Genomic DNA, 21,722 nt, shown 5'->3' on the forward strand with positions numbered 1-21,722 from the left:
GAAGAGCATTAGCACACACCCAATCAACAATAAAAGCTTTGGCAAGAGAGCAACTCGAGGGAACAAAGCCAACAACACCTTCATACCAAAACCAGATAAAGACACTGCAAGAAAGGAAAATTAGAGACCTATTTCTCTCGTGAATATAGATCCTCAAAAATACTTGCAAATCAAATCCAACAGCACAATCAAAGAATTATACATCATAATCAAGTGGGTTTTATCCCAGGTATGCAATGGTGGTTCAACACAAGAACATTAACCAATGTAATACAGCACATTAACAAATCAAAGGAGGAGATGTACATAATCATCTCAATTGATGCAGAAAAGGCAACTGACAAAATCCAGCATCGCTTCTTGATAAAAAACACTTGGATAGATAGGAATAGAAAGAAACGTTCTCAACATGATAAAGGGCATACATGAAAAGCCCACAACTAACATCATACACATTAGTGAAAGACTAAAAGCTTTCCCATTGAGACTGGGAACAAAACAAGGATGCCCACATCACCACTGTTATTCCACACTAGTAGAATTCTAGCTAGAGCAATTAGGCAAGAAAAAGAAATAAAAAAGCATCCAAATTGGAAAGGAAGAAGTAAAACTTTCACTGTTTATGGATGATGCAATCATATACTTAGAAAGTCCCAAAAAATCTACAACAGAGCTACTAGACATAATAAAGGAGTACAGCAAAGTGACAGGATATAAGATTAACAAGCAAAAATCAGTAGTATTTCTGTACACTGCTAATGAGCAATCTGAGGAGGAAAATCAGGAAAAAAATTTCCATTTACAATAACTAAAACAATCAAATACCTTGTCATAAACTTAACGAAGGATGTAAAGGACTTATATTCAGAAAAGTATAAAATATTGCTAAAAGAAATCAGAGAAGACCTGAATAAATGGAAGGACATTCCATGTTCATGAACTGGAAGCCTAATATTATTAAGCTGTCAATTCTACCCAAATTCATTTAGAAATTCAATACAATCCTAATCAAAATTCCAACAGCCTACTTTGCAGATTGGAAAAGCCAAAACATCCAATTTATCTGGAAGGACAAATGGGCCCCAAATAGCCAAAAACATCTTGAAAAAGAAAAATGAAGTTGGAGGACTCACACTTCCTGACTTCAAAGCATACTACAAAGATACAGTGATGAAATTAGCATGGTTGGCTAAAGACAGACATATTGACCAATGGAATCAAATTGAGAGTTCATAAATAGATACATCTATGGTCAATTGATTTTTTTTTATCCTTTCCCATTTATTTTCTCATACATCCTTTCTTACCCCCATTTCCAAATGTCTAAGTTCAACCGAGTTAAACATTCTGCACATATTAAGCAACTGCTCCCCATTCTTTAGCATCATCTGATTTTTGACAAGGCTGCCAAGGCCACCCAACTGGGACAGAGCAGGCTCTTCAACAAATGGTGCTGGGAGAACTGGCTATCCATATCCAAAAGAATGAAAGAGGACCCCTTTCTTACACCTTATACAAAAGTTAACTCAAAATTCATCAAAACTTAATTTAAAAGCCAGAACCATAAAACTCCTAGAAGAAAATGTAGGGAATGCATAATCTTCAAGATCTTGTATTAGGCAATGGTTTCTTAGAACTTACACCCAAAGTAAAAGCAACAAAAGAAGAAAAAATGGCTAAATCAGACTTCCTCAAAATTGAAAACTTTTGTGCTTCAAAGGACTTTGTCGAGAGGGTGAAACAGCAGCCTGCTCAATGGTAAAAAATATATGGAAACCACATGTCTGATAGGGGTTTAATATCCAAGAGATCCTACAACTCAATAATAAAAAGACAACCCAGTTTAAAAATGGGCAAAAGACATGAACAGGTATTTTTCCAAAGAGGATATCCAAATGGCTAAAAGCACATAAAAAGATGCTCAATATCACTAGCTATTAGGGAACTGCAAATCAAATTATGAGATATCATTTCATACCTACTAGAATGGCCACCATTGAAAAAAACAGAAAACTGCAAGTATTGGAAAGGATGTGGGGAAATAGGAACACTTATTCACTGTTCATGGGAATGTAGAATGGTACAGCCTCTATGGAAGACAGTTTGGTGGTTCCTCAGGAAGCCAAGTATAGAACTGCCATATGATCTGGCATTCCTTCTACTAGGTAAGGTATATACTCAGCAGAAGTGAAAGCCGGGACACGAACAGACATTTGCACACTAATGTTCATAGCAGTAGTATTTACAATTGCCAAAAGATGGAAACAACCCAGGTGTCCATCAACCAATGAATGGATAAACAAAATATGGTATATACTTACAATGTAATATTATGCAGCTGTAAGAAGAAATGAAGTCATGGCACATGTGACTACATGGATGAATCTTGAGGACATTATGTTGAGAAAAATGAAGTCAGACACAAAAGGACAAATATTGTGTGACCTCACTAACATCTAGAATGTAGGTCACCAGAAGAGAGAATAAGGGCAGAAAATAGGAAGTTGATCTTTAATTTGTGCAGAATATGTGAGAACGTTAATTATAAATATTTGGAAATGGATGTCAGTATAACTAACAAGCAACGATATGTGCGTGCAATTGTGGTTGAAAGGGACAGTTCGTATACATCACTAGAAAGAAAGCTAGAGGATGAAACGGGACTGTATAAAATAGTGAACCCTCTTCAGGGTGGAAATGTTCTAGAATCGATTGAGGTGATATATGCACAACTCTGTGAATATACTAGAAGACAGTGATTGTACACTTTAGATGGATTGTATGATATGTGAATTTATCTCAATAAAATTGCTTTAGACAAACAAAATACGTAGCCTTAAACACAACCTTCACCCTTAGTGTATGGGGTGCTCACAGGGTGAGGCAATGCAGAAACTAGAGTGAGGGAAGGAACAGCAAATTCACAGCTCTGTCTCATGCTCACTCTGCAGCATAAAATCAAGTGGAATAGAGGTTAATACACTATTTAGATTGTTATTTCTCTGTTTCTCTGTGTCTGTCTGTTTTGGGCTGATTGCCTCGAGCTGAAATTGAGAAAGTTAAATGGCAGGTGATGGGACGCCACTGAATTCAGGAATAAAAAAACTGTTGAAATAGATTTTAGATTGAGAAAGTTGGTTATTTTTAGCCCTCTTCTGTTTCTATTAGAAAATATATGGACTTAATAGTACCTTTTTAGGTGAGCAGTGACACTATTCAGATTAGCAATTTCTCATAAAAATGCATTCATTTTGGTGATGTCTACAACATTGTAGATCACAATTATAGCATATTTATATAACTCTTCTTTAAAGAGAAGGTGAAGACCTTACGTTTGTATCCTAAGCCATTCAAGTGGAAAAATTTCTTATCCATGCCTTTCAATGCTACCTGCAAAAATAGACTCTCCTTTTCCCCTGAAACCTTGTTTTGGTAAGTTCTGCTTCAGTTCACAATTTTGCCACCTGCTGAGTTTGTCTGTTTAGTTTTGGCCTTGGCTGCTTTCACCTGGCAAGTCGTCCCAGCCCCGTGGCTTCTCCTCCCAGACTTTTCTGTCTTTTAAAAACGACCAGTTGGCACAAATATTAATGTAATAGAGATTCTACTCTCACGTCAAAAGCTCAATGTAAAACTCAATCTATGACACGTGGGAGTGGGGTTAGACTTTCAAACAGTTCTCACACCAGGAATCTGTGGTACAAATTCCACATAGGAGCACTACTTTTGTTTTCCTTGTGGATTTCAAATTTTATTCAGGAAACTAAATAAAGTAGTATACTGCTCAGATGGAATTAAATGGGGCCCCTTACCCAATCTGTTCTTGGCACGGTTTTCTACCCCCTTAGAGTGAGCATATTGAACAGAAAAAAGATTGTTACTGCCACCACCTCAACCATAGCTGCTAGCTCCTGCATTCTTCACAGTAATCAATAACAGATGTGTGGCTGGCATTGGAGAGTTGCATAACTCGTACTGCATTCAGTTGCACTCAGCCATCCAGTATGAAGGGGGTATCCACTAGGTTGTTGAAAAAGAAACTTCAGTTAAAAGCCTATGCTTATCTTGTCACAAAATTATTTCCTTACTGTAAGGAGTAAAGGCAGTGGGTAGAGTAGAAATAATTTGACAGTTGCTGCCATTAAACTTGAATTTCAATTTAATATAAGGAGGAAATGTCTAGTGGTTAGAATGACCTGAGGAAGAAATGAGGCTGTCTTTTAAAGAAGTGAGTTTCTGTCAGTAGAGGTAATCAAGGAGATTCTGGATGAATGCTTGTCAAGGATGTGTCTAGGAGGTTGCTTCACTAGCCAAGAAGAGGATTAGAGTAGATGACTTCTAAGGTTACTTCCAAGCCCCAGTTTCTGTGACTATGATTGTTGAAACTTTTTTCTTCCTGCTACTTTTCTGAAGAAAAGCCAAAGATGCTTTGGGCAGATGTGACACTGTGTCCTCCCCACCCAGTCTCCCTTCTCCATGATGAACTCCCCTCTTTAACACTCTCATGTCATCCTCATGTTGACCCCATTAATCTGGGCACAGTAAAGAAGTTCAGCCCTTTATTTTCACCTTCTGTTGCTGGATCATACATTAAATTGTCACGCCTGTCTGGAATAGCTCCAGGACCAGCATTTAGGGCCTCCAGACAGACCATGCACTACCCAAAACGATTTGGCCTTACTCAGAAATCTGTTTGGAAAAGTAATGATGTTTACTTCGTAGTTTTCAGTGTTCTGTCACATCTTTGACTCATTTCTTCATTGTATTGTAACTCCCCAGTTTAATAATCAATGGCCTCATCCTCGTTTTATGGATATGCAAACAGGAGCTTAGAGAGATAAATAACTTTTCCATATTTAGAGAAAAAATGAGAGTAGAAAGAAGGGAAAAAATCATCCTAATGCCAAAGAGGCCCTGCTAGTGCTTAGCCTGCTTATAGTTGTGGTAGCAGTGACCAGCCCGGGTCTCCTCAGTCTAGCCTCGTGTTCTCTGCCTTGCTACTGGCAGCCTTATATCCAAGGTTTAATTAGAGCCTGACTGAACTTTTAATTTTAAGTAAAAAATGGTTTGCAGTTTCATGAAGCTGAATAAAATAGAAACTATTGAATTTATAGCTTATTTAAGCATTGAATATTAGGAATGGAATAACTAATTTGAAGCAGTGATTTAAACATTTGCACAGAGTGATCTGAACAATCTATGCAAGAACCATGGCCAGCTTTATTAAACTTTTTGGAACCTTCCCATATAGCAATCTTTGAGTTATTCTTCTGCAAAATAAAGGGCTTGGATTTTACATGAGTAGTTTAATAGAGAGAAAATCTGGATATAGGAGTTAAGAGGCCTGTACTATTATTTGAGCACCCCCTTTCTCCCTTTATGGTCAAGAAAATTTTCTTAAGTCAAGGAGAGCCAGACAACTGGCCTGGAGTGGGGCTGTAGAGAGGCACCCACTTAGCCCCACCTCTATTTCGGAAGGTTAGATGTAGAGAGAATGTCTGCAGATGATATGAAGAAAGTCACTTTTTATACTAAGTGCGTTAGTTAGGGTTCTCTAGGAAACAGAACCAACAAGAGATATCTGTAAATATAAGATTTTATAAAAGTATCTCATACAACTGTGGGAATGCACGAGTCCAAATTCTGTAGGGCAGGATGGACAAGTCCAAATTCCATAGGGCAGGCAGCGAACTGGCAACTCCGATGAAGGTGTTCGATGAACTCCTCAGTAGACACTGGCTAGCTGAGGAAGTCCTCTATCCCTTAAAAGTCTCCAACTGATTAGATTAAATCCAGCTGATTGAATTCTCTCTTTGAGGAAGACACACCCTTCATTGATGTAATCAGTCACAGGTGCAGTCAATTCACTGATGATTTAATAAACCAGCATTCTGGTTTATTAACCAGCCACAAATGTCCTTGCAGTAACAGTTAGGCCAGTGCTTGCTTGACCAGACATCTGGACACTATCACTTGGCCAAATTGACAAATGAACCTAACCATCACACTAAGTAAACAATTATTTTTTTTTCCTGACCTAAATTTTTTTATGTGTAGTTTCAGCCTCATATCAGCAGAGTAGAAATGAAAATGCTGATGAAATAACTGTTTTTGTGATTTGATGTTCTTATGACCCAGAAGCTGTAGTCACATTGCTAGCTTAAGAGGTACTAAGTCTTTTTCAATGAAGAGAACTTACAACGTTCTTGAATGTGAGCAGAGTATATGATCCCACCTGAATAAACCACCCCTATGTATCCCAACTCTGCTGGTCTGCTCATTTGTTTGAGTCTGAAAACTTGCTGCCCTCCTCTGTTCTTAGCAGACATCTGGGCAGCTGTGAGCAAAAGGCCCAAGGCCTGGCTTTTTTTTTCTTCCCTTCTTTCCTTTCTGCCCTCCCCTCTTCTTCTCTCCCCTTCCCTCTCTTTATGGTTTTATTAAGGTGTAATTTAGGAGCTTTTTCTAGTGCTCTGTGATAAAGTTCATTTGAGAGTTAGTGTTAATAATCCTTCCTTAGAAACAGGGTGACTTAAAAATCTTTAGGTCTGTGGTCAAAATTATTCCAGTAAGTACCAGGTGAGTAGGGCCCACTTACATGTGAGACATGCAAATATTTGATAATGACTCAGAAAAGGAATAAACCGTTAAAATCTTACCCAGCATTTTAACTCTCCCATCCTGATTTAGTAAGTAGGAGATTTATTATCAGAAATGAGTGGTAGTTTAACATGGTATTTAAATTTAGTTTGGTATTAAATGGGAAATGTTGCTAACTTAATTGCTAGTTTGTATCTGGTGCTCTATAATAGATTGTTGGTATAACTTCCAAGCATACTGCCAGATGGATGATGTTGGAGTTTTTCTCATACATGCAGGAGTGATGAACAGTTTCCATCTACTGTTGAAACAAATCATTATGATGTACTGAAGCATTATTCACTGGGGGTTAAAAAATAGCTAATCCCCTCATGAATGAAACAGAGATGAAGTGACTGACCTAACATAAATCTAGAATTCAGCAGAAGATAAGAGAAGCCCTAGAAAATGAGCTGCCCTTTGGCACCATTTTGCAGGGTAGCAGCCTGGGTTAGTGCAATTTTCCCAGGACAGATGGCCTTGAGGTTATACAGATCACCAGAGTCCTTATCCACGTACCATCTTTTAAAATAAGCTGAGCATTCATTTCTCTTGAGCTAGATCAAGATATTCTTCCCCAAGGTGACTGCTGGATTACATTTAAATATAAAAGAAGTTTCTCCCCAGGTTTCCTGAGGATCATGATGAATGTTCAAGGCTCAGCCAAGCTGCTAAAATGACTCTAAATTCAATTATAAGGCTGTCCTGGCACTTCAACTGTTCATTCAGCAGTCATTCTCCTTGGTTTAACCTGAGAAGGGCTTGAAGGCCTTTTTTTGTGAACCCGGTGTAAAAACAAGCAGGACATCAAGGGCATTTTAACACGTCTTTCGTGCTTTGTACACAACTGGACTTGCAAAAGGACATTGAAGAAAATAGTTCTTATGAGAGCATTTTCTGAAAGAATAGAAGTGAGTCCTCCCTGGAGTGGATCAAGCCTGGAATTTGGGTTGTCCGAATTTGCATAATCATCACCTTGAAAAGGTGTTGTGTCTTACCCTAATTATAGATCAGTGGGAGCTATCTCATCTGGGTAGTTCACAGCCCTGGTCAGATCCTCCCAAAGGGCTTGTGGTGGACATCTGTGCTGTGGTGGAGGAGGGCAAGGACAGATGGCATGTGGGGGTGCCCAGAAGATTCCTTGGGAAGGACAGGAAAGGCCATTTTTCCTTGGTGAGGGGCATTTCTTTGGATTCAGAATGATCCACATCTCAGCGGGTCATTTCTCCCCCGGATAGTTCTGAAGTTACAGAGTGCAGGCTTGACATCTTAGCAGCTCCTGACTCAGGATGTCTGGCAGAGGGGACCATGCAGTTAACTGAGACTTTCATAAAGGTACAGCTGGTTGGCCTTTTGGTGGAGAGGTCAGTTTCCTGGAGGCTCCTCAATACTGATATTTGCCAGATGTTTCTCTTCTCCCCTCTATGACTGGTTGCATCCTCCCCTTATCATCCTGCCCTTTTCAGTAAAATAAGATAAAATTCTGCTTAGGGTCTTAGGCTTGATGGAATCACTCAGCAGTAGTAACTGATTTAATATCTCGGCCTTATATTAATGATTATAATAGCTGCCACTGCTTGTGAATAGCATAAACACATTCTTTTCCGTTCAAACCCAACTGTTTGAAATTGAAATAAAACCCAAGAGTATCTTACAAAAATTTACTTTTAATGGTGCAATAGTTAGTAATAATAGGCATAGTGCTTTATGGTTTTCAAATCACTTTTTGCATGTATCACCTTAAATATCAACCATAAATCTTGTGAAGTAAAGAATACTATTTTTATTCTCATTTTACAGATGAGGAAGCCTAAGCTCAGAGTTTAAATAATTTGCCCAAGGTCATACAATAAATGTCAGAATTAAATTTTAATTGAGTCTTTGAATTCATATCTTTTATATATTCTTTACATTTATCAGAGCACCTTTTTTTTTTTTGCCCATTTTACTGAGAAAAATAAAACACCTGGAAAATAAATTGAGCATAACATTGCTCATAATTTACATATCAGTCTTTCAGATACGTTATTTGAGGTCCTGTTGCCAAAGATTGGTAATAAACAACTGCTATACGAAATATTTCCATAAGGCAGGAATGTCTGTGGCAGGTGTTGTCCCCAATTCTCGCAAAGGAAAACTGAGGCTCTACGATGACCTCCTCTAGTGAATTGTAGCGCTAGGTCCGGGTACAGAATCGAGGTTTGCTCTCCAGGCTCTAGAGTTTATTCTGTCAGCATTTCAAAAGCCTGAACACCTCCCCCTTTGGCATTTTGAAGTAATTTATCACTAGATACTGCGAGTAGCTCAGGGAGGGTAGCGCGCTCTCAGCCAAAGGACGGCCCTTTGGCGTGACTGAAACGCAGTTAGCACGCCCGGGCTGGGATTTGAGTAAGAGCGCTAGCCCAGGGGCTCTACTGAGTGAGTAAGCGGCGCTGTCTGCTTTTCCTGCACAAAGGTAAGGATTGGAGGCCGCCTACCGTCTTCAGAAGACCCACTTCTGGGCTCCCCGTGCCTTGCGATGCCGGTCCCTACATCCACATAAACAATATCTACGTTACTTTCCTGCAACAGTAATGTACACAACCGAACAGCTTTAAAATCTGTAATTCTTGGCGTCTAAGAGTCAAGGCAAAGAAAGCCAAATAAGCATCGAAAACTGTAACCCAAAGATGCAGGAACATTTCTTTTACTTGCGTAGCTATATATTATATAGGTAAAACTGCGGCGTGTCCTGAGATTAGACTTTTTTTTTTTTGTAAACTTCATTGCATATGTATTTCGCTGGCGCAGCCCATTTCAGTTACGTTTGCCGAGGGGCCCCCTCTGCCCTGCCTCGTCGGGGAGCGGGGCTGCAGTCTGGGCCTCCGCCCCACCTGCGCGCGCCGGGACCGGGCTCCGGGGGTGGCCTCCCACCGCCCAGGGAGGCGCGATTCGTCACTCTTGCAGAACTTTCCCCGTGAAAATCCCTGCACCAGCACCAGCCCTCCCTCCCCGGGGAGGTTTTGATTTTAGAAGCCTGCCTTCCTTTTATTTTTCTGCCGTGTGCGGGTCTGGGCAGCGGAGCGAACTCGCAGCTCCTCCGAGTACGTGTCAGCGGTAATCGCCCCTGCCGCGGGTTACCCTGACACCATGCACTCCGAAGCAGAGGAATCCAAGGACGGTATGAGTTTGATTTCTCTCAGGGGCCGGGAAAGTTCTGCGGAGGAATTTGGAGGAAGGGAGTCGCTGTGGCTCAGATGGGAGTCTTACAGTGAGCCGTAGGTACTTTATCCACTTTCCCTGCGCCTTGGCAGCCCGGTTGGAGCTGGGTATACCGAGCCGGAAACCCACCTCGGGCTCGGTTCCCGCCCAACAGCCGTTTAGAGCAGAGCGGAGCAAGAGTCCGACCTGGCTCAGCCGCTCACTGAAGCCTGCTTTTTAGATCTCTTTGGAAACAAAACAGCCCAAGTCTTGACTCCAAGAATGCAAAATATACTAGTAAAGAGCTGTCTGCCTGCATCAGGACAGCCAAAAGCCAGATCCCCTTGAAGAGCCTTAGAGACTTGGGTCCCTTGAAAAGGGGTTTCAAAGTTTGCCGTGTTTCCGGCAAAAAGGGGAAGCTGAGTGAGGGGGAGAAGTGAAAGATCTTTATTTGGGGAATAGGGCATCTCCGTTCCCACCCCCTTGCTAACTTTTCAGCAGTGAGTTCATTTTGTAGGGGGCTTGAGGCAACCTGAGAGATGTGAGGGGGGCCTTGTGCAGCTAGAAACTAAGGAGAGTTTGTCTGTTTCTAACTTTGCCAAAGCAAAGGGTTTCATTTACTCCTAACAGAGAACGGGTGACAGGGCTGGAAAGGCTCCAACCAAAACACAATTATATGCTGGTGTTAGTATGGGGAGTTTATTTGTGTGAGTGTTTGTATGCTTTGTTTCTTGAAATTTTATGTACACAAAAGTCCTGTTGTAAGTGGGGGTAGTGGTATGGATGGTTGGGGAAAATTAGAGAGTAAGAAGAGAGACTGTTCAAGATTGTGAAATTCCTCTTCTTTTCAAGTAGCCTCTTGGGAAACTGGTCAATTTCAAGTCAATCACAGCAGCTCTGGCAGCCTGAGGAGCAGGAATGAGCTCCATCATTTTTCCTTTTGTTGGACATCAGTTAGGGAGAGAGCACTTGAAACTTGTCCTGTTTTCTTACTTCCCTTCCATAGTAAAGGCTCAGTGTTTCAACATGTAGTCTCGCTGGACTGAGGTTTACCTTTTTTATCCTGTGTGAGGAAAAGAGTCAGTAAAAAGACTTGTTTATAGAAATATGGGGCTGGCATGAATGAAAAATGATAGCCAGGAGCACTGTTTTTGAGCTTGATGTAGAACTTGGGGAGATGAATGTTTCCTTGCTGTGGCCTCTATCCTGATGGAGCTAGCTCTTTATACCAACAATTCATAGTAAGTTAAAACTAGTCAAAGGCAATTAGAAAGGAGCTGAGAAAATCAAATGGTGAACTTTTAAGAATTACAGGTAGCATTTAAGTTAGAGTTTTCTCCCAGGTGTGTTTTTCCTCTCATTTGGGAAAGGGAAAGTGGGAGAAAGTGGAAAAACAATATGCCGAAGTATGTATTACACATTCTTCTAGCAGCATCCACTTATCTTCTCTCCTCGCAGCTCTCTGGTTCTACGTTTGGAAGCAACCTGCAAACTGTGGTTCGCAGAGGTCCCTTAAAGGGCCTCCGTATACTTGTTCCTCACTTTGCCTCCACTTGCATTTTGCAGATCTGCAGTACATTATCTGGACTCTGTGCTTTTTACACAAAGTCCAGAATGTTCTCTTTACAATAATCTGAGGTATTAGAGCTTAAAATTGGTGGCAATTAGGGCAGGATATTGAATAACTCTTGAGGAAGACTGATGAAATTCCTTATTAACCAGTTAGAATCATTGCAGCTTCTGCCAGGAAATAAAGGATGAGTGTCTATGTGTGTGCATAGGTGTGTCTGGGTATGGGTATACCAGGCAGTGTTTCCAAGGCTGGTTACTGGCTGTGATCTAAAATCCTGTGTTTAGCTAACCCAATCAAGTGTCTATGAGTGGAGCTGTGTTCTGTAAATAACTCAATTTTCTTACTTTTCTATTCTAACTAATCCATCCCACCACTACCACCACTTATAGTTAGCCTTTTTTTCTTCTACTTCTTTTGGTGAACTTAAGATCCCATTTAGTGTGAGATCACCATGAAGTCTCCACAATGTCTGTATTGCAAGAAAATTGCCTTTGGATGCTTCATGCCTGATTTGCTGGATGGGAGATACTTTTAAGTCATTATTCTGACCCACACTGAGAGATTAGTATACTTTGTTTGGGGTTGAATCTGAAAAAAAAAAATCAAGTTGAATTCTGAAGTCCTTAGAGGCCAACATATTTGTGTTTGTGAGTGAATGTAGGAGCAGATGACTGGGGATATTGTTAAGCCATATTGCTTAGAAAGTACTTGACTCTGTGCCAGGCGTGCTGAGCCTCCCTCTTCAGTCTATAGCTACCTCCTAAAGAACTGATTTAATTTTGATGGCTTATGAATGAATTGGTGATTGTGCTTGAGTTTTAAACAGAGAAAAACCATCCAGGCCGTGCTTTATTAAAAGTTGAATGAGTATAAAATGCCTAAGCATAAAATGAATAAGAAAGCAAGGGCAACGAAGGAAGAAAACTGCTTTATAAAAAATGGGAAGGCCATTGCAAGGAGGATATGGACAGTTTCCAGTGGCTGGGGGCTTCCTGAGAAGGTAGGCCAATGGCCACATTTTTTGCATTTAGTCGCTTCCTGTTGATTATGAAGTACTAAAAATTAATGACAGTTAGATCTCTGAGGACATTTCTAATGCCAGTACCAAGGGATCCAGGACTCCTTTGCCCTGTTCATCATAGCTGTGGTATCAAAAAATGAGAAAGCCCTTGCCTAGGGGGATTGCTTTAAGAGGACTTGGAAGATAGGAAAAGAGTAAGGGTTGAGAAGTGAGTGAGCTGAGCTCCCTCCTCCATTGCCCTGATAGCCATTTCCCGCCACCACCTCTCCCAGTTCTCTCTTCCCTCGCCAGGCCTGGTATTTCACAAAGAAAACAGTAGGTATTAGACAACTCCCTCAACTTCCTGCCCCCAGACTGATAGATTCACCTCCACCCACACCCACCCTCCTGGCATCTGTGGAACAGGTGCTGCTCCTACCACAGAAGGCCACTCGCTCCACCTGCTCCTCTAGAGCCCTTGGGTTCCTCGCTGCACCAGTTGGCCCCTTCTCTTTCCTGGCTCCTTCCCTTCTGCATGCAGACATGCTCAGGCCCCTCACTTCAGGGCCTGCACAGTCGCTGGTCTTTCTGACAGAAATAGCCTTCTCCCCACTCCATCCCCCTTCCTGGCCAGGTCATCAGAGAGGCTTTCCCTGAACCCCCAACCTGCGCTAGGTGCCCCTGTCAACCCTCTTCTTTTCCTCCCTGGCACTCACCATTTTTGTAATTGTGTGTTAACTAGTTTAACATTTCTTCCCCTCTGGACCACAAGCTTTCAGCAGGAAATTGTCTGTTTTATTTCCCACTGTAACTCTAGCACCTATACAGCAAGAGGTGCTATTTGTAGAATGAATGAGTGAATGAAGCATCTTTATTCTCTAAAGATAATCTTCAGCACCACTTTGTCCATTTTCAGCATTACCTATCTCTTTTCTTTGAAATGAAATGTTGTTGTTGTTGTTGTTGTTGTTGAAAAAAGAACTGTTGTATGTTTTCTTCTTTCTCACTGTCAGTCATCCCTCATCCCACTGCAGTCTGGCTTTTTTCTCCACCCCTTCACTGAAACTGCATTTGCTAATATCACCAGTAACTTCCTGGATGCTAAAGTCACCAGTGACCTAGCAGTCACATTTTTTGTCCTGATCTTTCTTGACTTTTTTGCAGCATTTGATACTGGGAGACCTGTGTCCCTCCAATCTTAAGCTCCTTCCTTGGATTCTAACCACCAGTGTAGGACATCTAGGAGCCTAGTGGAGTTAGGTGGGAAATGCCTGGACCCACTGTAGTGACAGAGTCTGAGTGCCTGTGGAACACTTCCCAGGGCAGTGGCTGGCCTGAGAACAGAGAGCGACTCTGCTGACCACTGACGTAAGGCACGTTTCAGTTACATATGTGTTAGAACAACTGGGCTACTTTGTAATATCCAATGAGTTTCAAGTTTCTTTAATCTCTACAAGATGTGTGTACAGAAGTGGGTGATTCTCTGCACAGTTGTATTCACTTGGTCAATTTGTTTTAACTCCTGATAGCATATATTTTGGAGATTTTGCACGGGCATTTGCACTCTGAATTGTGGCCCTTCTTGGTTTAAACATTATTTAACAGGAGCCTAACCTGTTCCTCAGTATTTTTGCAATGGTTTCTCTGGATTGCAGTTTATCTAGAGTCCATCTCTCCACTGTCTGTCTTAACTGGGGTTCCTATTCCCTGGTGGGTCAGTCAAATGACTGAGGACAGTCAAGTACCAGGACAGGGGCATGCCTAAAAGCTGCACCCCAAGAACCCTGTGCCAGCAGGCAGCCTTGCAGAACCTTCTGGGAACCTCACAATCAGCATTGCTCCACCTCCTAGTGATTATAACTCTTCCAGGAAACAAAAAATAGAGCTTTCCACTAGAAACAATGGGACTAATACCTGGCAGAGTAGTTATCATAGAGGAGAAAAGTTCATTTGTTCCATATTAATATCATCTTCCATAATAAAAAAACCCAATGATGTTATATAAGCTGCCATACCGTGTGGCACTGTTTTAACCTCACATGGTGTGGCAGTTTACATAATATCATTCATTGCTAAGCATTACTTTACCAGTTTTCTTCCCCACTCCCTCCCTTCCCCAGCCCTGGCTTTGCAGAGGGAATGAAGAAGAAAGGAGGTTAAGCAATGGCTCAGCTCCGATGAAATGCATGGCACTTGCTATGGCTGCATTTTGATGTCATATAATATGATACAGTGTAAAAGTAACAGTGTATGCCCTTAAACACCAGACTTTAAAGTAACTCCCTTTTAGGTAGTCATTAGCCTTGGCATGTGGTATGCTTGCAAGAATTAAAAGTGGAAAATCCATTTAGAGATCTGTGCCACGTTCTCTCCTTTATGCTGGACATAGCTGATAACCTGGCATTGCTCGACACCTCCAGCTCTGTAAACTTAATACATTTGGGACTTTTTCTTTCCTGCTTCTGAAAATGCCATCAGACATATCACATGTTTCTGCCTCTGAATTATGATGTCAGTGAACAGCCAGGATAACATGGATGATTCAGTTCCCTACCCCTGATTGTTGGTAATCCAGCAAGTAGCCAAAAAGTGGGTGGGTTGAAGGAGAATGCAGTAGGGCTAGAAAATCTCAGGACCTAGGGATTTGATTTCCGAATAATGCAGAGTCGCTGGATTTGCTGCAAACTGTTCATTTGTCAACATTCCAATCTTAATGAGAAAGATTTGAAATCTGGAAAATGATGAGATGAGTGTATATAATCCCTTCAAGATAGTATAAGCTGAACTTAAAAAAAAATCAAATCATTATGAATATCTGTAATATTTAGGGAAAATTTGCAATAGTAAGCCTTTTGTAATTAGATTATTCCCCCCACAAATACACTGTAGAATCACCATGATTTAGAGTTAAAAACAGTTTTGCAGGTACTTCTGTGGATCCTCTTTGTTTTAGAGATGAGGAAACTGAGCCTATGGAGGTGATGGCCAGGAGCTTTCTACCCTCCTCTCAGTGCACATTTTGCTAGGATTTTTGCTAACATAGATTTTAGCATCTGGATTTTGGCCTGAGATCTGGAAGCAGAACAGACCTGATCTATTTGCATAGTTTGTCCTTCACTATCTTTTGGGGGAATTTGCAAAACCTAAACAGAACATTTGAACAAATGGAGATTTCCTATTTTACCTTTCCTGTTAGAACTCAGGAGATTAAAAGATGAGGCACTGAGAAGAAAAATTTAGCTGTGCAAATAGATCTTACTAGATCTCTGGTTTTAAAAATGATAGACCAAGTGAGAGGCAATTAAATGGTGAGCTCACTTGTTTTCATTCCTTTCAGAACATCATTCAGGAAAGATTAGCTATTGAGAGTGCTGGTTGGGTAAGGACGCTCTTCCTTGAGGAGAAGGTGTGTATATGTGTGGGTGGGAAAGGAGTCAGCATTCCGACACAGACATGCTGTTGCAGGAGCCGATGGGCATCCCACGCCCTTGCTTTCCCCAGGGCGCACTGCAGGCCTGAGGCATTCTGGCAATCAGACACGTTTCTTTTTCAGAAAGCACCTGTGCGTCTGCAGCCCACAATTCTTCCCCATCCACTGACCAAGATGTCAGCAAAAGCAATTGCTTAAATCTTGTTCTGAGGGTTTAAGAACCTGAAAGAAGAGCTAGATGTACACCTGTAGCTTGTCCCATGAGTGGGAAATAAATAACTGAGGGAATTCTGGGAATCTGTAGGACTGAGCAAGGACTTTGTTATTAGGCTGGAACTTTTCGGTGTTTATAGTCTTCTAGCTATGTGAGGTTTGTATTTGCATATATAGAATCATCTGTGAACTTAAACAAGAATACACTCTTAGGTTTTGTAATGACAGGCAAGATTTAATTTTATAAATAGCTAGGAACAAAGTTTCTTCCAACAAGATAGTGAAGCAAAGAGGCTACTCAGTAGAATGCTCTAAATGACCATGAAAACTCTAGGCTCCTAAAACCTTGAGACCTCCTTTGTCCAAGCCAGGGGTTTCACTGTCAAGAAGAGAATAAGCAATTCGTGAACTTCCCTTAGAGCTCGACATGCCATCTATGCGTGATGCCAGCTCACCTGACCCAGATATGTGTTATCATGTGACCCAGCAGAGGTAGGTGAGGAGCTGGGGACGAGAAATATCTACAGAAGCATAGGCTACAAATGGTTTAGCAGGCTCCTGCTTCTAGTGTGCAGCGTCTCTCCTTACACCATAGCTGCCTCATGGCAACAAATGTTGACTGAGCCACTGCTTCTGCAGGAACCTGGGGAAGCAGAGGTGTGTGTGTGTGTGTGTGTGTGTGTGTGTGTGTATGACTCTGCCTTCAAAGAACTGGTTCAGGTCATCACATGCAGCACATGTGCACTTGTAGGACAAAATGGGCAACTTAGGATGAGTACAGCTGAAGGGATCAAACCAAATGGACCTTATAAGAATCTAGAGGAAGGAGTGTTTAGAAAAATCATGATCAACAGTGACTTCACAGAGGGGTGGCCTGGACTTCATTTAGGCACTTTAGGCAAGTTGGAGAAGAGGAGAGTGTGGGGCAGGCAGGGACCTGCATGTGCTATATGCCTAGACAGTAATGAAGTTTACAGGAGTGTAGAGTGGAGGGTTCATGAAGGGTATTGGTGGGCAATATTCCTGTCCCCTAGAGTCCAGTTGCCCAGAGGGACACTATAGGTGACAGCTAATGTACTGGGAGGCAAGAGACCCATTCTACCCTTGGCTTTGTCCCTGGTTCTCTGTGTCTTCCATAGCTACTTAATCTCTCTAAACTTCAGTTTCCTCATCTGAAAATTGTGGGACTTGATATTGGACTAAAGCATGCCCCAAATACCTTCTAGGAGGGAATACAGTTACTGTGAGGAATTTGAGGTGGTTGAGCTGGAAGAGGGTAGAAGCAATGTAGTATTTTAGGAAGATCAATGTGGCAGAGAACCATGGGTTGGTCTGGAGGACAAGATGGAGCCAACTTGTAAGGAGCCTGGGAGGGAAAGTATACAAATATTCAGTTATAAGGGGAGAATTGATTCTCCTTATGTGATCTCTCAGGGAAAGACTGGGGGGTGGGGGGCACTAGGCTGTGGATTTAGCTCTGAGAACACACACTTTTAGAGGGAAAAGAGGCACATGCAACCAATGAAAGAAACAGAAAAAGAGCCCCTCAAAAGAGTGCACTGACTGCATTCTCTTTATTGTAAAGGGCTTATAAACTCATTTTCACTTTACAAGTGTTAAAATGAGAATTGAGAAAGTCAATTATGAAATCGCTAGAATGAAAACGCACATTTTATAATTCACCCCTCCTCAATATCACAAGTCTATAAACATTTGACTTCTTTTCTTCAGGAAAAGGAGATAATTAAAGAAGGATTGTCTCAGGAGAGTTTTCCAGGAGGTAGAATTCAGAGGCAAGTAGCACTTATTGATAGGGAAGGAAAAGAGCTAGAGTTTGGAAACCAGAATAGTGAAGGAAGCTGAGGGAGTGGGCATTTGGCAGGATTCAAGGGAACAATGAGGAAGAAATAATGAGTAGGAGAGATGGGGAGTGGGAGGAGGTGGGAGCCACAGCCTGGGACCCAGGCCTGATGCAGTATCTCCAAGGGAAGAAGTAGGAGAGAGCGGAAGGGAGGAGTAAGGAAATAACTCTAAAATGAAAAAATATCTGTAAAAAAAGTAACTTGTGAGGTAAACAGCAGTCTAATTAGGCAAGAGACCATTGTGACTGGGATAAGATTTTTGGCGGTTTATTTTGTTTTGTTTTTCAGTTACCAGGAAGTATGATAAGGTCCTGGTCTCCAGATTACCATACGGACTTGGACTCGGAGCCAGTAAAACGGTAGTACTTGGAGGACACAGAGCCCTCCAGTTCTTCTCAAGCAGGATTAGTGTAGAGGCCCACAAACAAGGCTATGACATGGAAGAATGTTGCTGCTTTTCCGACTGCTAGAGCAGGGGCGATCAAAAGCAAGGGCTGTGTTGTGTTGGCTGAGATTTCCAGTAACTTTCATACTAGGTTATAAAAATGATTTCCTCAAAAAGCTTGTAAGCAGCAGATGATTAATTAGAAAAGCAATAGTGCCTGCCTTGTGGGAATCATTTCAAAGCTGTCTGCTGTGCTGTGCCATCCATTTGCTCCAAGGCTGTTGGAGGGGTTTATTTCTGTAGGCACCGTGCCTCCCTCCCAGTGAAGCTGTACCTAATTCTGGGGGTTTCACTCATTAACAAATCTGATGGGAAGCAGGCTCACTGAAGAATTTTGTACGGAGGGTTTTTATTTTAATTTCAGGCAGGACTGTTGTAAATTATTTGGCCCACTAGACCAAAGCTCTGATTCGATGATCAAGCTGGTAATCCTAGATGTACAGGAGTGATTGTGTGACATTCATGTCTTTGCCATGGATCCCAGCATGCTTTGGGGTTGACCCCCAGTGCCACTGGTTTAAAAGTGTAGGGGAGGGGAGGTGTTCATTGTTTCTCAGCAGTGGAACTTCAGCTGGCTTGTTTCAACGTGTGTAAGGGTTAATAAATTAAATTATAATTAGTGCTGGGAGAGGCAGCCTAGTTGAAGCCTGACACAGCCCTCGGGGTTGCTGGGGAAAGGATCATTCTTGAAATCTTTAATTGTTTTCCTCTCTTTCCCAAAGATGGGTTCTTATGCAAGATTAGGCTGAATAGATTAGTTGGTAAAGGTTACATCCCTAATCTATTTTGGTCCTCTGCATTTCAGTTTCTTTAAAAATCTCTGGAGACCCTTCCTTTAAAATGTAATTGGACCAAAATAAAAGAGAGAAGGATTAAATTGATTTTTTTGTTGTTCATTTCCTTGAGACATTCTACAGTCTTCAGGCATTTTTGTAAATGAAGCTATGGAATGTCGATTGGACTATTTAATCACAGAGTGTGGGAGTGGGAGTGGTAGGGGCTATAGCATTTGCTAGTGGTGCTAGAACATCACAGAAACTATCAACAAAATTGCCTTTTAGGGTAATATTTTATGTTGTTTTCTTTCTATTTTTTGTCATAACATTGTCTATCCCATTTCTGTGAAATAATCAAACCGGTTTTAATTGTATATCTTTCAAAGCTTCAGTTAGCCAGATTTTTTTTTTTTTTTCAATGTTTGATGCTGTTTTTTATTCCATGAATGACTCAATTGACTAAATGTAGGCAGCTCCTAAGCCTGGCAGTTGGTTGCCATCAGCATGCCCCTAGACAGGAAGTGTTCAGTATAGATATGACTAACCAGTTGCCCAGCTTAAAAATAAAGTGGGGGATTTCTGGACAGAATAGGTCTTTGTCATTCATTTTAACATGCCTGATAAATGTTGAAGTTCAAAGTCAGCCTCTTTGCTTTCTCATTTTTTCCAAGCACTCACTTCACCTGACATTTTCTGTTATACAGATTGAAACTTACTTTATATGTTGGTGTGTGTGTGTTTTAATGAAATAAGAGGATATTTGAACAGTTGTGAGAATCATCTAGAGTCAGTATTCTCACCTCTTTTATTTTTAGCTCTTAAATCATCCCCACCCAGAGGTAGGTGGTGGGGAAATAGTCTTCAGCTGCCTAAGGAGCAGCTTCAACTGAAAGTAGTGGGAAGGTGTCTGGGCAGCTGCATACATACACTGTGGGACTTGTGTTCTTGAATCTAAGGCCCATTTGAAGGAGAATGTTTTTCCCCCAAAGTTATATCTAATCAATCTAGTGATCCTTAGATTTCTGTTGTCAAGTAGCCCTTTAGCAATTCAGGAAGAATCTCAGTGTTTTGACAAACACTGAAAGATTGTTGGCATCTTGTTGCCTATAGCTGTTGTTTCAGGATTTTACAGGTAATTTCATATTTTGCTTTTTCTCGTTGTCTCCCTAAATAATGTCATTTTCCCTCCCTTCATCTTCTTTCCCTTCTTATGTTTATTCTAAGCAAGATTTTTTTTTGCCTAGGGATTTAAGATTTTGTGGAAATGCTAAATTAGACCCAACATTTATTAGATGGGAAGAATCTGTAACAACAACAAAAGTGTTTATCTTTCTGAATCTTTGTATTCGGTACGAGTGTTAGTCTACTGAGCTTCTATTTGCTTTTCAAATAAGAAATTGCACCAGAGACTGATGATTTAAAATACAAAATGTATGCAAATATTTTTAGTTTGGGTAATGGTAAAGTCAGTAATGATTCTGTGGTATATCTTTACGGATCCAACCAGGCTTCATTTGCCAAATTTTGAGGTAAATCATAAATTTGTAAGGAAAGAGGTTACAAATACCATAGTTTGCAAAATATGGCTGTAGCTCTGAAATATTCCTGGTCATTGTCTCCTTCCCTCCTTTTCATGACCAAGGCAGGCTCCTGCTATTTGTCAAATTAGAGTCTGAGACAGGAATGCTGTGCTCTAATCCCCTATACCTGCATTGGTAGCTTTCAGGGACAAAAGAGAACAATTTACATAAGCCAGACATTTTAAAATGTTAATTAATTGAAATGCTAATTTCCTCTAGCTTTGGAATGATCAAGACTCTCAGACCTGGAAGTGAATGGCTAGATGCTTTTAGTTTTTATGATGTGGGGCACATTGTAGGTTAACGGTAAGTGCTGGATAACCAATAAAGCTTAAGGAGAGACGAATGGTCCAGAGGGCAAAATATTTTGCAGAATTAAAAACCTCTGCAGTTTTCATGAGATTTATGGATCATCCAAACATTGATACTTATTATGCCTTTGGCCTCACCATCTGGTTTTCAAGTACAGGATGACTGTGTTCATAATTGTACTATCAATGGTGCCAGCAATCAGCTAAAACCACTCTCCACATTTATAATATACTGTGCATATGGGCAGAGTTTGGAAAGACTGGTTTCCTGTGGGGCCCTGTAAATAATATCCAGTCCTCCTGGCCTGGGTTTTGAGTCATGGTGGTAAGGCCTGAGCTGACAGCTAATAGACCCTTAGAGGGCTTCAAACCAGACCGGGTCTGTTATAAGCCGTAACCAGGTAACTTCTTACTCTTGAAATGTGGTGGAAACTGGGAAACTGAAAAGAATTGTCCTTCAAGTTTGAGTCAGATGTGTTTTATTATAAAAAAAATTTTGACGCCTCTTGTGGCAGCAATGGAAAAGGGAGTATTCTAGGGATTCCTCGTGTTTGAAATGCCTGCATTTTTTTCTTTCTTTAAGCTAGTTCTGTTTTTGTTTTGTCCAAAAGTATCTTTCTATTTCACTTCATTAGAATTGTATATCTGTGGACTTCTTCCTGGGTTCCAGACACTGGGCATGAATCAGCCTGAAGAAACTTATTACTAGTTAAGTCTAC

At 41.1% G+C, this 21,722-nt stretch overlaps 1 protein-coding gene across 6 annotated transcripts in view; it reads left to right on the forward strand.

The window, feature by feature from the left end:
* Positions 1–21,722, forward strand: part of TNFAIP8 (TNF alpha induced protein 8) — a 124,552-nt gene that overhangs the window by 77,805 nt on the left and 25,025 nt on the right. Inside the window, exon 1 of one of the 6 annotated variants that reach the window (XM_037801194.1) lies at positions 8,905–9,088. The exons of 3 other annotated variants lie outside the window; for them this stretch is intronic. Coding sequence is in view for 1 of the 3 variants with exons in the window: in XM_037801189.1 (XP_037657117.1) it covers positions 9,763–9,793 (31 nt within the window). In the remaining 2 variants the exon portion in view is untranslated. Of the gene's footprint in view, positions 1–8,904; positions 9,089–9,495; positions 9,794–9,870; positions 9,891–21,722 lie in introns of those variants that run through there. 2 more of the 6 variants (XM_037801189.1, XM_037801192.1) reach the window with 2 other exon arrangements.

This window comes from Choloepus didactylus, chromosome 13, assembly GCF_015220235.1.
Source record: "Choloepus didactylus isolate mChoDid1 chromosome 13, mChoDid1.pri, whole genome shotgun sequence".
NCBI lineage: Eukaryota > Metazoa > Chordata > Mammalia > Pilosa > Megalonychidae > Choloepus > Choloepus didactylus.